This window comes from Lissotriton helveticus, chromosome 5_1 (genome assembly GCF_964261635.1).
Source record: "Lissotriton helveticus chromosome 5_1, aLisHel1.1, whole genome shotgun sequence".
Lineage (NCBI taxonomy): Eukaryota > Metazoa > Chordata > Amphibia > Caudata > Salamandridae > Lissotriton > Lissotriton helveticus.
The window spans coordinates 593,029,040-593,048,439 of record NC_136065.1 but is presented as its reverse complement, the minus strand read 5'-3'; the positions used below and the strand labels follow the sequence as shown (position 1 = coordinate 593,048,439).

Below are 19,400 nucleotides of genomic sequence, written 5' to 3'. Positions count from 1 at the left end.
ATCAATGGGTGGGAAGGTGAATGCATTCATTGAATGAAATGCAGGCGGCATAGTCGTAATTCCGTACACAACTCGCTGGAGAAAAGCAAAAATACCAGTCTTTCACCTTGAAATAATTAACGTTACTGCTGGAAGCTGGTCGTTTTACACATAGGCAAGGAGGGGGGCCGGGAAAGCCACGGACAGCGGGAGGGGGGGGACGTGAAAGGCACGGACAACGGGAGGGGGTGCAGGAAAGGCACGGACAGCGGGAGGGCGGGCGGAAAAGGCACGGACAGCGGGAGGGGGGGCAGGAAAGGCACGGACAGCGGGAGGGGGGGCGGAAACGGCAAGAAAGGCAAGAAAAAGCACTCACCTGGACTTCTTTTGGCATCGGTCGGCCTGCAATGACCAACACAAACCTTCCCACCAAAAAAAAAATAGGAACCGCCCACCACCGCAATGACGTTGTCAAAGGGGCAGGATGAGTAAAAATGGCCGGAACGCCCCCGAATCTGCTCCACAATTGACAGACAGATCTCTTTTCCAATGGCTAGCCTCCATTTATAGAGCTAGCCAATGGAACAGAGGGGCGGGACATGAGTACACATCTCTAGACATTAGCTTTCGCCTTGCGCAGAAAGTCTGCTGCGCAGCCTTTCGGCGAGGCGAAACCTAAAAAAGGGCACTTTACTACATTCTGCAAATGCACTGATCCAACAAATAGTGGCACCATCATAACAGCTCTGCTAATGCATTCCTTTCCATACATGCAGAACCTCTGTGATCTGATTTCAGTACTGCTAAAGAAGTCCCATCTTGAGCAGCTGTCCCTCTGCAATGTCAGTATTTGGTCCCCTCAATACTTGGGTTCATGCATCTCAATTCTACCATGCAGCAACTGATGTTTCGCAGCTCTACCAGTGTTTGCCATGCACCTGAGCCTGGACAGTATGGATTCTTCTTCACCCAACTCCAACAGCTGAGGTTAGAGGACAATAACTGTTGCACCAACTAGCTGTGGGAATTGAAAGACTTGTCTGGCAGAAAATGGCCGTCTGATCAATGACAACTCGAAACCTATCTATTAATGAATGTGTCTTGATAAACCTGCAAAGTTATTTTAACATGTTAACTTCTAAAATTAAATATCTTTTCACACCAGCTGTGCAATGACAGTAACTCCACAGGCAGCTAAGAATGCTACATTGTTCTGTTTTCATTCAAACATTGAAAAAACACCAGTGTCACAAGAATTACAGCAATGCCTCAGTAGCATAACCTACATAGGTAATATGCTAAAAAAAAAGCCCATACCCACCAGTTGCACATTGTTCTATTGAATAGCAATTTTATACTGTTACAAATGGGTAGTTGTAAGGAAAGACATGTTTCTGTGTCACTTACCCCTTGGAGCGTGTGTCTTGTAGCAATTCAGGAAAGCAGACTTTCTACATTGAAGCGATTCCGCACCCTTTTTTCTACACCTTACAATTGATGTAGATATACAATAAACATACGGGCTCACCTGACAAAAGGACCCTTCATAAGAAAATTACTCGGGTAATATAAAGGAATCACCTGCATCCAGCTTGCTTTCCCCATGTTACCAATTATCGATCCTCCAATAATTAAGGGAACTCTTCACTGTAATTACAAGTACTGGGCAAACTGAGCAACAACTTACGATTGTTTGGTGTTCCTACTACAGAATATTATACAGTCAAAGAAACGCCCACACGGAGCACAATACCAGCAAAGGATTACCCGCACGCCAAGCAGGGCAACCTAGAGGACAGCCATTGTGCTTCCCTGAATTGCTACAAGACACACGCTCCAAGGGGTAAGTGACACAGAAATATGTCCATCCTTACAACTACCCTTTGTCTATTAATATTTCGCCATCTAATACAGTCCATATGATTTTGTCTTCCCTAACAGAACCCGGCTGGGTTTCCTAGTGAGTATTTTAAATTCACCTGCACACGGTTTCTTCACACACAGCACTTGTATCCTAGCAATTCGCAAATAAGGTAATTCTTCCAGCTCCCAACTCAAAAATACTATTCCTACTCAGTAATTGGACCGACATTACTAAACACATATATTTTAATTTCCCCAGATGTCCCCAACCCTGTAGGTCCTGAAGAGACCCTACATCCATATTAGGGGCGAAACGCCGTCGACAATTAAGAACAGCGAACTACTGTAACTGGCACTCTATCACCATATAGATGTTATGTATTTTTGAAAAAAAGAGTAGTATTTTTTTGGAATCAACAAAGTTTAATTGAAACCTTTCACATATTGCTTCTATGTTTTTGGTTCATAATTTCACTTGGGACACATTACACTACTGTAAATAATTTCTGATATTTCGTTTAAAACCGCGTTCATTGTCATTCTAATTTTCAATTCATTGATTAAAAAACGTAATCAGTGTTTATGGCTTCATCTCTATCTGACATCTCACCCAAAATCCCTGCAGATATATGCGGATTTTCGCCTCTTCCGTTAATCTACTATTCAGTATCTTCTCCACAGGAGCCACTGTTTTTCCTTAAAATACTTAATCACCCTGGTTCCGTTGTGAGTAGTGTTCCCTTGTTTTTCCTTTATGACTTTCACCCCTTTCGTGGCTATGGAAGGGGTGCCCACCATGTTCCACCCAGGGCCACAGGCCGGTGCAAGCTACCCAGCCTCTGCGCGGCCGGAGACGTGAGACCCAATGCCGTGGTTCTGGGGGCCAGTAGGTGGGCCAGTCCACTAGTGCCCTCTCTACAGCAGCCTCTAAACCTTCCTAGTCTGACATTTCAGGGCCACAATTCGCCAGTGGGCGTCAGGATCCGCCATCACCTCCCACACTTGCACAACATCTCGTCGCACAGGTGGGTTTTGCAGATAGTCCGAAGGGGCTACTCCCTCCCCTTCAAGACTACCCCTCCCTCCATGCCACCAACACTCCATTACATGTCGGAGGATCACTTGGCCCTTCTCCGTCAGGAATTTACAGCTCTCTTGGCCAAGGGAGCCAGCAAGCTAGTCCCTGTCCCAGAAGTAGGTTGTGGTTGTTACTTGCACTACTTCCTGGTGCCCAAGAAGGACAAAGGCCTACGTCCTATCTTGGATCTCGGCGATGTCAACTGTTTCTTCTGGAAGGAGAAGTTCAAAATGTTGACATTAGCTCAGGTCCTGTCTACCCTTGACCCTGGAGACTGGATGGTAGCGTTAGACTTTCAGGATGCTTATTTCCACATCCCCGTCCTGCCAGCCACAGGTGTTACCTACGGTTCACGGTCAACCACGAGCATTTTCAGTTTACCGTGCTCCCCTTCGGCCTTACCAGTGCTCTTCGAGTGTTCACCAAAGTGATGGCGGTGGCCGCAGCTCATCTGCGCAGATCAGGGGTTTGAGTCTTGCCCTATCTCGACGACTGGCTGTTGAAGGCGGGTTCGCCCTAGGTTGCCGTCTCCCACCTCCAGACTACTGTAGACCTCCTGCATTCGCTGGGGTTCACTATCAATGTGCCGAAGTCACACCTGACTCCCTCTCTGAAGCTTATTTTCATCGGAGCAGTTCTGGATACAGTGCAGTTTCGGGCTTATCCTCCCGAGCAGCGAGTCCGGGATATTCGGGCTATGATACCGATGTTTTAGCCTCTATCACGGATTTCGGTAAGAATGACTCTGGGGCTGCTGGGCCTCATGGCCTCCTGCATCCTGCTGGTGGGTCATGCCAGGTGGCATAGGCGGGCTCTGCCGTGGGACCTGAAGTTCCAGTGGACGCAGCATCAGGGGTATCTTTCAGATGTCTTCCAGATCTCGGAGGGCACTGCACACCAATTGCAGTGGTGGCTAGCGAACTAGGATTGGGTTAATGGCACATCCCTCTCCCTTCCCCAACCAGATTCACAGTGGTGACAGATGCGTCACTTCTGGGATGGGGCGGCCACATAGGGGAGGCGGTGTAGCAGGGTTTCTGTTCTCCCACAGAACTGTGCACAGAGGATTGGAACCTTAGCGAATTAGGGTGACCCAAAACTCACCTTAGTACCCAACAAACCCCTTACCGAGCTAGCTACAGTGTCTCATTGGTCATAACCAACTCCCAATGTTTAGACAAACCAGAACATGAACTTACAAACCTCAGGTTACGTGGAACACATGAGCACTCTTTCGTTATACAATCATTTCAAACCAGAACATGGAGTAAAGAAGAACACGTGAGCATTTGAAATGTTTATTTACTAATGCCGTCTTCTCAGGCGCAGTATCTTAGATAATACAAGTAAACATATTATCAGAAACAAGGTTACAAGCATAGTTACTAGTCCATAGAAAGCGAACGGTGACAACATGTTACCATGCTGTAAATTAATAAATAAGGGTTAACAACACTTATTTCTCACCTTCCCTAACTCGCATATTATATTATTAGCTAAGAAGGTCTCTTTGGGTTGAATTAGGTCGGGCCCATACCTCAGGATCCTAGATTGAAGAGATCACATCAGCATACACCAGCTCTCTCTGCATGCGAACAGCATCAAGTGTGTTTGTGTGCCTTAAGCAAAGCAATATAAAACCCGCCTGAAACCCAAAGTTGGCAGAAGCTGCACTTATGTTATGTCTGTGAAGGCGCGAAGATCAGACCTCATAACAATTCTGTATCGTGTTGTTCCTGAAGCTTCAGCACTCTCTGTACAGGCATAGTTTATTAAGCAAAGCTGATATCAGAGTAATAACATATTATTCTCATGTAAACCACAACGAACTACTAGGTTGAAAGCTAAATCAACAATTAAGTGTCGTGTGCAGAAGCAGCAAAAGGAAAAATGGCGTTTAAACATTTAATGAGCCTATGCTAACTTAACACATTATAAAGATATACAGTAGCTATATGACACCCCCCATGATCCGAGGACGGATAAGATAAGATAAGGGCAACTTCATGAAAGCAGAGTTCAAGAACTGCGAGCCATGAAAATACTTTAAAAAATGTTAATATTTTGCTCAAGTCAATAGGTCTGGGAAATTAATCAATGTACTAAAAATCGCAAAAATATGTAAGCTGAAAGTCAAATGTCCGGAATTAAACCATGGAAAAGTTTTTAGGACAAGACCGTATAAGCAAAATATGCAGCAACAGCCTCCAGCATGAAATCACCGTCTTCATCCGAAAACAGTTCAGCCATCCAATTCAAAAGTGGAAAAGAACATACGTGTTCCTCAAGTATAGGAGCCTCTATTACCATCAGAGGACAACTCGGTGGGTTCTCAAGAAAGCTCAGTTCCAAGAAATCCTGCGCTGCTGCGAATAAGTCCCAGGGACCCATTAGTCCATGCACCGCTGCTAAGGCCATAATCCTTTCGTCAGAACAAACCAACTCGTGAGTAGTGATAGGACTCATCAGCTGATTAAAATCGACGTCAGGAGAAACCGGTCCGCAGAGACACAAATCAATGGCCCAATCAAAATCACAACTCAGGCAGTGAAACACAGGTTGGACACAGGTGAAGTAGGAAAATCGAAACGATAATCCATATGCCGTGCTCAAAATCGCAAGCGGCAGTGTGCCAAAATATTCAAGCATCCGGTTGCGAAACAGGGGCAGCAGGGGCTGGGCGGCTTCTTCCACATGTGGGGCATCCATATTTAAGGAAGCAAAGTACAATTAGGACGCCTGCCGCTAGTGCCAGTAAAACCGGGAATCCACCAAACAGACTCGAAAAAATGGAATGAAAGAAACTAGGGATCACTCCAAATATCTTCTCAAATGAAGTCACAAGGCCGCTGCTAACAGTTTTAAAAAAATGTGCTAGCCCAGATGTCGAGGACGCGTTAAAGATAGAATGTATCATTTCGCCAAAATGCAACGGTAAATCAGTATTTAAAAGGGCCTGAACCTCAGTCCGGGTGTTAGCTATGTGAAGCACGAAAGTTTCCTGAGCCGAACTCAAGGCCACTTCTTTCTGGGACAATAGAGCCCTTAGTCTAGTCATGCCGTTGAACTCTGCCTTCAAGGTTGGTATGCGTGGCCAAATGGAAACCTCCCTATTTTCATGTGTGGGTGGGTACAGGACATTTCTGCAGCAAACGACACGTTCACTTACTGTTACCACATAAGCTACACCTTAATTAACCCGCAACAATCTTCATTATTCAAAAGTAAATAACTCCCATTCCCCAACAAGGTGAAAGTCGGGGTGATTGCTGGTACAGGAGTGCCTTTTAAAACACAAGCCAAGTTTGGCCGGTCCTGGTTGCAAGAACCGTGTAATTGTATGTGCCTACACATTAACGAGTGATCTGGAGTTTCTGTACATTCCTCCCCATTTAGATAAACTTCCTGGCCGTCCTTCAAACATCTATAAGTGAAAGGAAGGGACCATACTTCATGGAGAAAACCACTACCCAAAGGTTCATAACGACCTATGGCAACATATTTCATACAGTTAGTAAATTTATACAAAGCAAAAGGTAATGTTATCAGACCGTGGATAAGCCACGTTGCAGCTGAGGCCTCTGCCACAGAAAAAGGCAAGGACTCCAATTTCTCAATATGTAACATAGAAAAAGAAGCATCTCGCATAGAAAGCAAGCGTTGTTTGTCAGTTAAATTAAAGGGGGCAAAAAGAGAAGAAACATTCATGTAGCTCCATAGCACCTTGCCAGATTTAAGCGTTTGCAGGGTCCATGCAAACTGCATGATAGAACGTAATTGATTCTGACCATGGTACAACACAGATACTTCATCATGCACAATATCCACTACAGAAGACACAATGTTATCTAAAGTGTAAATGCGGGAAGAAAGCATGTTAATACTATTGTCTACCACTGCAAGCACTTTCTCTAGATTTGCTTGATCTATAGCCCTAAGTCGTGTCGCAGCCTCAATCTGTGATGTTTTCCAGATTTCATTGTAGACAGCATATATCCATCTTTTCGACCTACCACTAGCCGGGCCTTTTATGAAATCATTTAAATCTACATCATCATTTATTTTTGCAAGATGTAATTTAACTGCAGATAATTTAGAATGTTTCAGCCACGTTTGACATAATTTACCCACAGAGTAAGTTGTGACAGAATGCTCAGTTTCAAAACGTGAATCTGGTTTAACTTGAGCAAAGCCGTCAGACAAACCCAGAAAACGGCGCCGGCAAGAATCAGCACTCTTGTGCCACACCAGCCAACCTTTTGGGTCTATACTGGATATGTTAAAGGAAGAATTCAGCAATAGGGTCTGTAAGTCCCTAATCGAAAATTGAGTATAATTACTCCAGCCTGAATATTCCTCTAACTCGGGGATAGAAGGAAAATTTAGTTTTTTAGCAGTAGCCAATCCAAAGCATGTCGTTTGTGAAATAGTGGAATTCAAAAACAAAATCTGATTCGGGATGAGACATGCACGGTGCAAAGCCTCAGCGCCTTGTACCTGCCAGTCTTTAGAACCCCAAACTGATTTTAGGTCAATTGTTTCCTTCCATAATTCATAACCGCCAACAGCTAGCTGATCAAGAAAGGACTTCGAATACAATAGTTTGGTATCGGTAAGTCTAACCTTGGACATAGGCTTCTGCGTCATTTTGAAATAAAAGGACTCGGGATTAGACTGATTGAAGTCAGTAAAATATGTGTACTTTTTCAAAAAAGTACTTGAACTGCCTTGTATAGGAGCCGGACAATGCTCCCATTGTGTATAATTCACAGTATTCCTTCTGGATGTTGTTTTATGCAAGAAGTGATTGCCAAAATGTTGAAAGCAAAACAAATCACCATAATTAGCAGATTCTAAATATAAATCTTCAGCATCAAAGGCAGCATAGTATTTCAAATCAGAAAACAAAGACTCTACGGCCTGAACATCCCAATCATCAGAACATATGTTTTGTTTCACCACATCACCCATATTAACTCTAAGCACGTTAGGGACATTAACAACTTCCATAGGGCCATGAATTTGAAATCGAACGGCATCCCACATGATCCCATCAAGGACAGGCCAAGCAGTGATGTTAACAAATGTCAAGTCTCTTCTCAGTCTATGTGCAGAATGCGATGAGGAAAGGGGGGCCAAAGTTCCATTGAGATGGCGAATGCATGTTCTTTCCTCGACATAGTGTCCATTTACCAACCGGAAAAAATAAAATACAAAACCAATTGACATAAAAAGATATATCGAAAAAAGCACCAGCCAAATATATGTCCAAGGGGGAATCAAATTTTTTTTAAACAAGCTGGCTTAAATTACAAAACGAGAGGGTTTCTTCGAGGCAAGGGAAACAGAGTCAAATGAAAATCTGGATTCCGTGGCTAAACGTGCTTGCAGGTCAGGCATGGATAAATCAGTGGGATATGTATAGTCTATTTCATTTTGATCTGCACTGGGTAAAGTACTTAATAAAGGACTGGAAATCGCAGGTAATTCAATGGCTACTTCAGTTTCATGATTAGAAGCAGTGGGCAAAACTGAATTTCTCACAATGGAAGGACAGGAAACAGCCGGTGTCATGCTAAGAAGAATCGGCCACTCTGTGTATCTTGACATTGTCAATTGAATTAAACCTGTTTTCCTTACGACCAGGAAGAGGTGGTAATACGACTGTTCTTGTGCCCTTCACTCCAAGCACTGGAACCGGAGCCCGATAGGAAGGACCAAATTCTTTCTTGTTATCGATCTTCTCACAAACCAGTTCTCCAACTTGGGGTAGCCAGCCGACTACCGGGATCTGCAACGCAACATCCGACGTGGAGGGCAAATGTTCCTTTGCAAGACTGTCTCTGGTCTTTTGTAGATTCTGTAAAACATTGCAATGTTCATCTGCGTCAAAGGAAGTGGCGCGAACCACACACTCTAGACCGTCAAGGTCAGGGACGTACATCTTGATGCCAAAGAGCATTTCGTATGGGGTCTGCCCACCCAGAGACCTTTTAGGGGGATTATTAAGCGCACGCTGCACGCCATAGAGGTGAGTCAGCCAGTTTCTGCCAGTGCCTATAACTCGAGCTGTCAAAGATTGCTTTAAATCACGGTTCATTCGCTCCACTACACTGTTACCCTCAGGTCTGTAGGGAGACGAAAACTTGACTTGGACCCCCAACGAAGTCATGGCGTCCTTATACGCCTTAGAGGCGAAAGCCGGACCCTGATCCGAATGGAAGGTACCACAGGCAAAAATCCCTACAAAGACACGCAAATCTCTGACAGTCCGTGAATCAGCGCTGCGATGGGGCCATACCCACACAAAGCGTGTGCATGAATCAACTGCTACTAAGATGTACTTATACGCAGTATCAGATGAAAAAGGACCGCAGTGATCTAAATAAACACAACCCAGTGGTTTATTAGAAATGTACAACTGTGTCTGTGGCGGACGCGTGGCAGTTGAAGGTTTAATCTGCTGGCAAATGTCACAAAGAAGGACATAATCACGCGTCTGTTTGTACAGTCCCCGCCACCAGAAGCGTTGTTGTAATTGAGTTACAGTGGCCGAGACGCCCGCATGCGCAGACGCCACACCTTCATGTGCCGCTGTAATCAAGTCAGCCCTGCGATCAGAGTTGGGAATCAAACGTTCTCCAACATCAGGAATTTTTACAAAAGGAACCTTTTCGGGACTTAAGTGGTATGTGTACTTTGAAGGGAAACCCGTAGGATGTTTACCTCCCTTCTCAGTGGCAGCAACAGCCACCAAGATGTCACTATCAATCTTAGTGCTGGACCTAGTAACAGCTGCAACTAAGTATGTAGACACTGCTGATTTCGCTGCCTCATCAGCAAGCGAGTTACCGACAGCGTGAACCCCAACACGCTGGTGGCCGAGAGTATGAATCACAAAAACGAGCGGCAACTTAGCCTTAAGTTCTGCCACTCGAACCCAGATCAGCTTGTGTTTTATTGTGCTACCCTTGGAATCACAAAAGTCATTCTGAATCCAAAAGAACAAGTTTTCATTGTAAGACTGGACACAGTAGAAAGAATCACTTACAATAAGAGTAGTAACACTAGGATCAGCGTACTCCAACGCTAGTAAGAGAGCACAAAGCTCTGCCAATTGTGCGGTGCAATCGCCCAGTGGCAACGTGTGCACTTCTCTGGAAATGAACTCATCGTCCAACATAGCACCGACCACAATGGCGCAAGCGGAAACGTAGGCGTGTTTAGAGCCATGCGCAACCTGCGCCGAGCCATCAGTGTAAATGATGCAATGGAAGTCCTCCAAAGGTCGCATAGCCAGAGGAGCAGGATGAACAAACTCATACTGCAAGTACTCTTGCGACCGTAATGAGGCGTCAAAAATAAACGTGACATCTGTGGACGTCAAGGACGCAGCCCATTGAATCCACCGAGGGTGTAAAGCTTTTGAATTTGGTACACTGGCTTTCGTGACTGCCTCCAAATGAGGACAGGGTGTTACAACCAACATGCGTTTCCCCTGTGACAGAGCGCGTTCCTTAAGAATCGCCATCTGCACAGCCGTTAAAACCTTTTCCACAGTGGGAAACCGCATTTCAGCCGAAGTGTACAAGTGTGACTTGTAAGCAATAGGTACTGTGTCTCCTTCATTAAAAGTGAGATACGTGAAACCCACTGTCCCAGGAACAATTCTTATCACCAGGTTTGTGTGGTTATCACGAGTCAGTAAGAATTTAGAAGCGAGCAGATCAGCCTGCAAGGACTGCAAGATGGCTGAATGCTCTGGCAGCCAGCATGATTTTGAAAAAGTAGGTTGTATCGGAGCATACAAGGGCTTGATACTCTGGGCATATTCCGGAATGTATGTCCTCCCGAAATTTAAAAAACCCAGTAAAGACTAACTTTTTCAGTGTTGTTGGAGCGCGCAACAGAGCGCATTTCTCCAAGAAGTGAGGAGCTAAACCTCTACCTTCATTGTTGAGCTCATAGCCCAGGAACAACACTGTGTACTCAGCAATGTGCGATTTTGCAAAGTTAAATTTGTAACCCATGTCTGCAAAGTTACAAATAATTGAATTTACTCGACACAGATGCATCCAAATTTCGTCGTCTGTGAGATAGATGTCATCCACATACGAGCAATCTGTGTCGATACTCTCCAAAAGGGAGACTATGCGTGCGGTAAAAATACCTGGACTATTCTTATAGCCCATTGGGAGACGGCGGAATTGTTTTTGGACCCCAGCGCACGTAAAACTGGTCCATTGGGAGCTGAAGCTATCCAATCTATGGGCATAGAAATCGTTGGAAATGTCAAGCGTTGTTTTAAAACGCTTACGCACTAGACTATCCACTAGGGCAGAGCCGTGTGTATTCTGTACTGCACAGTTACGGCAATGCGAGTTTAAATGCCGGTAATCCAATACCAAACGATATGATCCGTCAGGCTTGGTCACAGTGAAAAGAGGGTTATTCATCGGTGACACACATGTTTCAATAACTCCCTGATATTCCAATTGTTCAAGGATTTCCGCGACGGAAGATTTTGCTTCACGCCGAAGGGGATATTGAGGTTGAGGCTGCGGCTGAGACCGCAACGGAATTTCGTGGCAAGGAGACAATTTATCCCAACCACATTGGTTACGGTACAGAGCCGGTGCGAGAGCCCGAGCCCACTCTTCTGCAAAATGCTGCGCATGCTCTTTCGAGACAGTGTTCGCGAAACTGGGGAGGATTACCTCCTCCCCTCGCGGTGCCGCGAGCACAAAAGGTGGGGGCCAGTAAGCCTCCGAAAGCAAAATATCATATGTAGACGAAAGATTTTCCCAAAACACCCCTTTTACAGTACGCTGTATGTCACCTTCAATTAACAGGACAATTTCATAAAGTCTCTCAGGGGGAGCAAGTCTCGTGTCTGCTGTTTCAATTACAACGTAGACATCAGTCGCTGTCACCCTCAGTAGTGGACGCAGCGCCTCTCTGACTATGGTAATCTCCGCCGCGCTGTCCAGCAAGGTCAGAGCCCACGTCAGATTCCGAAGCCGCGTTCTCACTATCTGTGGCATATCGATGCGCTGTTAAGGCTGAGACTTTCTTTTTCGCAAACTGCGGTCTCTTCGGCGTAGAATCCTCCTGCTTTACTGCGCCGTCAGTCTGGCGGGGCTGGCCACGTCCCTGTTGGCCACCACGTCCCCTACCGCCTCCTCCTCCACCGGTCTCCGGGGCCGATGAGTCCTGAAAGGAACGAGGAGAGCGTTGATCAGAAACCTGAAATCGATCAGGTGATTTAATCATCGCGCGATCGCGCAAATCATAAACTTTTTCTGTCGGCGCAGGAACTTGTGGTGCAGGATAAGAATCCTGAGTCTGCTTTTGTTGCTTCCCCTGTGTCTGTTTTTTAGGCCAATTTTGTTTTTTGGACTTGGGTTGGACATCCGCCGCAGCAGACTGTCCTTGTGGTTGTTTTTTCTCCTTGACTGGAAAATATTTCAGACCTCTACTTGTGCGGCCAATAGTTTTATATGCAGCCACAACTATCTTCGCTAACTGTCGGGGTTTATCGGCATCGGGCAGAGCAGCCAAAGCATTCGACACCTGAAAGTTCACCGCATCTCCTTTAATATTGGAGAGTATGAGATCGCTTACAATCTCAAAAGAACCACACAGGCGCATACCCAATTCAACCGCTGCCTCCGGTCCGTGATCATCCTGAACACGCTTAACGACACCACCGTTTTCCGGAAACGACAGTGAAGGGGTTAAGGTTTGAATGATATACTCCTCGAGTGCCATGATATAAGACCACCAACGGTTGGGCGCCATGTAGCAGGGTTTCTGTTCTCCCACAGAACTGTGCACAGAGGATTGGAACCTTAGCGAATTAGGGTGACCCAAAACTCACCTTAGTACCCAACAAACCCCTTACCGAGCTAGCTACAGTGTCTCATTGGTCATAACCAACTCCCAATGTTTAGACAAACCAGAACATGTACTTACAAACCTCAGGTTACGTGGAACACATGAGCACTCTTTCGTTATACAATCATTTCAAACCAGAACATGGAGTAAAGAAGAACACGTGAGCATTTGAAATGTTTATTTACTAATGCCGTCTTCTCAGGCGCAGTATCTTAGATAATACAAGTAAACATATTATCAGAAACAAGGTTACAAGCATAGTTACTAGTCCATAGAAAGCGAACGGTGACAACATGTTACCATGCTGTAAATTAATAAGGGTTAACAACACTTATTTCTCACCCTCCCTAACTCGCATATTATATTATTAGCTAAGAAGGTCTCTTTGGGTTGAATTAGGGCGGGCCCATACCTCAGGATCCTAGATTGAAGAGATCACATCAGCATACACCAGCTCTCTCTGCATGCGAACAGCATCAAGTGTGTTTGTGTGCCTTAAGCAAAGCAATATAAAACCCGCCTCAAACCCAAAGTTGGCAGCAGCTGCACTTATGTTATGTCTATGAAGGCGCGAAGATCAGACCTCATAACAATTCTGTATCGTGTTGTTCCTGAAGCTTCAGCACTCTCTGTACAGACATAGTTTATTAAGCAAAGCTGATATCAGAGTAATAACATATTATTCTCATGTAAACCACAACGAACTACTAGGTTGAAAGCTAAATCAACAATTAAGTGTTGTGTGCAGAAGCAGCAAAAGGAAAAATGGCGTTTAAACATTTAATGAGCCTATGCTAACTTAACACATTATAAAGATATACAGTAGCTATATGACAGCGGAGATCAGAGGCCCCTGGTCTCCGGCGGAGTCTGGGCTCCAAATCAACCTGCTGGAGCTCCGGGCGATCTGTCTTGCACTGAAAATATTCCTTCCTCTGTCAAGGGAAGAGTAGTGCAGGTGTTCCTGCATAACACCACTGCGTTGTGGTACTGTAACAAACAGGGCGGGTGGGGTCGTAGACCCTATGTCAAGAGGCTCTCCGCCTCTGGACGTGGCTGGAACTTCAGGGCATGTCTCTGGTGGTTCAACACTTGGCAGGTTCCCTGAACGCCAGGGCAGACTAACTCAGCCGCTGGTGCATGCTGCATAATGAATCTTCACTCGGAGGTGGTGCAAGGTCGCTTTCAGCAGTGGGGAGAGCCTTGGTTAGATCTGTTCGCCACCGAAGAGAACGCGCAATGTTAGCAGTTCTACGCATTGGAATTTCCTAGGCGGCACTCGCTTGGTGACGCTTTTCGTCGCGAGAGGAATTGTGATCTTTTCTACACCTTTCCGCCGATATCACTTCTGCCCAGAGTGCTGAAGAAGATCAAGCGCGACTGGGCTCAAGACATTCTGGTGGATCTGGATTGGGCACAAAGAGTCTGGTATCCCAAGCTGTGGACCATGGCCATCGATCCTCATATCCGACTGCCTCTTTGGGAGAATCTTCTGTCGCAGCAACAGGGGATGGTCCCCCACCCGAACCCGTCCAGCTTCCACTACCTTGCGTGGAGATTGAGCGGTGACAGTTGACAGCTTTTGACCTTCCTCTCCAAGTCTGTAATGTCATCTTGGCAGCCATGTGTCCCTCCACTAAAACGGTATATGTCTGTAGATGGTACAAATTTGTGGCATGGTGCACAGCAAAGGCTTTGGATCCCCTTTCTGCCCCTCTTTTAGAGGTTCTTCTCTTCATTCTTTCTTTGGCCCAGCAGGGCTCTGTTCTGGGCACTCTTAAGGGCTATATTTTGGCCTTTCTTCGCCTTCCTGAACAGCTTTCTCTTTTTAAGTCCCCTATTGAAAGTAGATTTCTTAAGGGCATTACTCATTTCTTTCCTCCTGTTCATTTTGTAGTGCCCCAGAGGGACTTGAATCCGGTCTTAACTTACCTTATTGGTGCTTCTTTCAAGCCACTTCATAATTGTCCTCTCAGACTGTTGACCTTAAAGACTGCTTTTCTGGTTGCCATCACCTCTGCTCGCAATGTGAGTGAGCTTCAGGCTCTTTCTTCTACAAGTCCTTTCCTTTCTGTTCATCCGGACAAGGTTGTCCTTCGAACTAGACCTTCTTTTCGTCCCAAAGTGGTTACCTCTTCCACATAGGACAGACCATCACTTTGCCGACCTTTTTCCAGCCCCAGCATCCTTCTAAAGGGGAGGAGAGGCTCCACCGTCTGGGTCCAAAACGTGCGCAACCATTTTATCTGGATCGCGCAAAACAATTCTGAGAAGATGATCAGCTCTTTGTTGGCTATGTGGGCGCCAAGAAAGGTCGGGCCATGCAAAAACGAACCATCTCTCGATGGGTCGTTCTTTGTATTAAAATTTGTTATTCCTTGGCGAAAAAGGATCCTCCAGTAGGGTTGCATGCCCATTCCACCAGGGTGACGGTAGCCACTACTGCTTTGGGACGTGGAGTCCCCCCCCCCCCCCGGTGACATCTGCCAGGCAGCCACGTGGGCATCATTGCACACGTTCACCCAACATTACTATCTGGATAGCCAAGTCCGGGGAGACTGCTTCTTAGGCCATTCACTTTCTGGTGTGAACTTGGTTCGCAGACCCACCTCCGGGGTTGGTATTGCTGGGGTATCTATTCTATGGTAGGGAATCTATAACTAATAGTCTCTTTCAGATGAGCAAGTTACTTACCTTCGGTAACGATGTATCTGTAAGAGACATATATTAGTTATAGATGCCTTACCGCCCCACCCATCCTCCCTGTTCTGCAAACTGAATTCTAGAGCAAGGGACTCCCTTTCAGGGCCCTAGTTTTGTTCACCAGTCAGTGTCTTGCATGGCTCTGCGCTGCTGGTGTGGAATGTCGTGTAAAGAACTGATGTCAGCGTGCAGGGCGGGATCTAAGTAGATACCGCAACGTCATTCTGGCGATCAAGATGCCAACGATGAACACTGAATGGACCGACTGCACCTATTGATGTGCAGGGGTACTGTTGTAGAAACATTCTCCGGATCCAGTCTGACGCCTGGGGATAATTCTAAGGTAAGGAATCTTTAACTAACATATGTCTCTTACAGATATATTGTTACCGAAGGTATGTAACTTGGATTGAAAAACAGAAGGTGTGCAGATTTCCCCAAAGATCCTCACTTGATGAAGCATTGCCATCTGTGCCAGTTTCTTTTCCATGTTCATTCAGCAGAAAAACAGAGCATTACATCAGAAATCTAGGGATAGTTCTTTTAATTTTTCTTATGTGCAGATGGTAAGCGAGGAAGAGGAAAAAGAGGAAAACGGTGATCCCAGTGCAGCTCCAGAGGAAGAGGACAAGAAAAAGAAGCGGCTAGATAAGAAACGCAAGCTCAAGGAGCGCTTTGACGCAGAGTATGATGACGTAGATGCCACCTATTTTGATGACCTGAAGGGGGAGATGCAGAAGCAGGCAGAGGTGAGTGGTGGGTTTGAAGCCTGAGCAGAGCTTCGATAACGTGCCTCCTTTTCTTTAAGTGCTCAATAGTGCATCTTGACTAGAAGTGCCATACACATCTCTGAAGTTAACTGTACAGAGGCAGTCGGCTGCATTATTTTCATTATGGAAATGTGCTCTGTTAAATCATTCATGTGTATGGTGATTATTACAAGAACTGAACAGTGTTTTCAAGATTGCAGACTGCTTTTTCCATGTCAGAGAAAAGGTGCTTGTCTGTCTTATTTGTTTTAGATTGATCTTTGACCTGTCCTTTTTGTTTTCTTAATCTGCATATAAATATATAACCCACATAGCAGATCACTCATGATTTAAATTTGAAACATCTTCTCTTTATGTGGTAAATTATGAATCTTTAAAGATGCACTTCTTCGGGGTGGAGAGATGGAAGATCCTTTTGCTCATAACATATATAAGATGGAAAGGCCCCAAACAATGACGCCCATGCTGGAATCGACAGGTGGTCAGCAACCCTGCTTTACATTGAAGTAATTGACCGCTGGTCTCCTGAAGATGTTTTTGCTTTGTAACCCATACAGCTGAATCGCGCTGAGTTTGAAGACCAAGAAGATGACATCAGGGTTCAGTATGAGGGCTTCCGGCCAGGAATGTATCTTCGCCTTGAGCTTGAGAGTGTCCCTTGTGAATTTGTGGTGAACTTTGACCCGCGATACCCCATGATCCTTGGTGGGTTGGGCAACAGCGAAGGAAACGTTGGCTACATTCAGGTAAGATGATTGGACACTATTTTCTCAAATTACTGTTTGAGACCAGAGGACCTAGTAATTTGACAGTGTTGGTAGAGCATCCTACCTCTCGTTTCCCACTTAAATTCGAGAAGGGTTTTAATGTATATCTTTCAGAATACCTTTGTGAAGGCGCTTTCTGACCATTGGAAAAAGGATTTGTCGTATTAGTTAGTTTGCAGTTTCATTTCAGACTGCAAAGTTGTGCACTTATTGACAGTAAAATCTGTATCAGCACAAATAATTCTTCTCACCTTCTTTCAAAATGATCTTTTTCATTCATGGTTGAAGCACTGGCTACTGCAGGGTATAGACACTCTGCACTTCGCCTTATTCTTATTAGTGCTTGCTTTTATTTCGTTCATGTATGTTTATGGCAGATCTCCTCTTGTCCCTCCAAGGCTGCATCTCGTCCTCTGCTCCATTATGTGTTTTTCCTCATTGACTGCTATTGATCCTTTAGATGCCTGGACAGGACTAATCCACTTGTAAACAGCCCTATGTAGTTATAGGTAGAGAATGCCTCAATATGCATAGCACGTGTAGAACAGGCTAGTTTTGAAGGAATGTTTTGCTTCCAGCTATTTTTCATGAAACTGGTGAAGGGATCATAACAGAAAAGGGTCTTCCCCCCCACAGAAGTATCTTTGGAAGCAAGTAATTTGCAGAAGAACACAGGCAGAGGTTCAGATGCACTTCGAGTGTGGGATGTGTGTATAGGGAGGTTATTTTTTCAGTATAAAATGTTGCTACACATAGAGCAATGCGTAGGTCACCTTTACAACACATCATTTACCACTTAGCACCTTTACCATGTAGGTAAACACTTTGTAGACCATTTGTTGGTACCTTAAAATGCAGGACTGAAGTATTCAGGTAAGTTTTTCAAAAGTTTTTTTTTAATGACATTGGCACTTTATTTAATATATGTATACAGACATATAAGTATTTGCACTATTGTTTATTAAAAAACACTTTGTGGAGTACCTTCAGAGCGTGCACCGAATCCAACTGTGGAATGGAGGAGTTTTGATAAATTATATGTTCGAGGCATATGGGCTGCAGATGGTACATTTATGAATAGATCGCCATCTGGTGTTGGGCTCGGATGATTGCACTTTGTTTTTCTTCTGGAGAAGTCTTTGTCGTCATAGGTGACTCCTCCTCTCGGTGTTAGTGCGCATGGGCATCGGCTCCATCCTTAGATTGTTTTTTTCCGCCATCGGGTTCGGATGAGGATCGAAGCGCTCCGGACCGACTTCAACAAAGAAGGTTATAACCGGCGCGTATTCCTTTCCAAATCGACGGTATCGTTATCGAACGCGACTTCACTCCATACCGACGCGGTTCGAAGGACGACGACTACGAGAAACTCGACGTAGTCCAGCCCGGGGTCCATGGAAAGGACTCCATTCAAAAAATGTCCAACGTGTGGTGCTAAGTTCCCACACAAGGACCTACACGAGGTGTGCAACCTCTGCTTGTCCCCTGAACACGAATCCAGGGACTGTGAGGCCTGTGCAGCGTTCTCGTCAAAATCGACGATTAGAAACCGTCGAGCCCGAAGACACGAGGTATCGAGAATGCAGTCACAAGCAATCCCGGAGCTGTTCGAGGACCAGCACCCAGAAGAGGAGGAAGAAGAGGCCGACGAGGCGGGGTCAGAAGCGGACGAGTCCGACGTCGAGGAAATCGACGTCCAACAAACCGTGAGTGACGACGTCCCTTTACCGAAAAACAGACCCCGCACGGTGTCGACCCCGCCCTCGAGCCCGGTCAGACAACCGAAAAAAGTTTCCAACGCCCCGCCTTCGAGCCCGGCAACGAAACAGAAACCGAAACACTCGGTCCCCCATCATAGTGGTTCAGGTTCCGATAAACCGACCACATCGACACCGAAGCACCAGGTCAAGGAAAGCTCGAAGTCGAAGCAGTCCATGTCGACACCGAAGCACGCTTCGGCGCCGAAAACACCCTCGACACCGGGGACATCTTCGATACCGAAGAAGTCGGATCCGAACAAAACTTCGGCACCGAAAATACAAATGGACATTTCAAAGAAAAAACACCTTTCGGAACCGAAAACTGCGGTACCGACACAGGAACACGGAACGGATCCTAAACAAAAGACTTTGTTTATTGACCCAAAGACTGGCAAGGTAGCCACAGAACTACCTAAAAAGAGGAAACATGAACATTTGGACGACAAGGCTCATCCAAAGAAGAGAACAATGGGGACGAATACAACTCCTCCCCCTTCTCCCAAACCTCACACACCATCTTCGCCTCTTCCTCACAATAGGCCAGATATTCCTCCCACACGTCCATCTACACCTACAACAGATG

The 19,400-nt window shown here is 45.6% G+C and overlaps 1 protein-coding gene across 2 annotated transcripts in view; it reads left to right on the top strand.

Moving 5' to 3' along the window:
* The window catches only part of BMS1 (BMS1 ribosome biogenesis factor), a 166,856-nt gene that overhangs the window by 93,930 nt on the left and 53,526 nt on the right, over window positions 1-19,400 (top strand). For both annotated transcript variants that reach the window (XR_013594763.1, XM_078642946.1), the window contains exons 15-16: window positions 16,084-16,269; window positions 16,848-17,036. Coding sequence is in view for 1 of the 2 variants with exons in the window: in XM_078642946.1 (XP_078499072.1) it covers window positions 16,084-16,269; window positions 16,848-17,036 (375 nt within the window). In the remaining variant the exon portion in view is untranslated. The remainder of the gene's footprint in view (window positions 1-16,083; window positions 16,270-16,847; window positions 17,037-19,400) is intronic.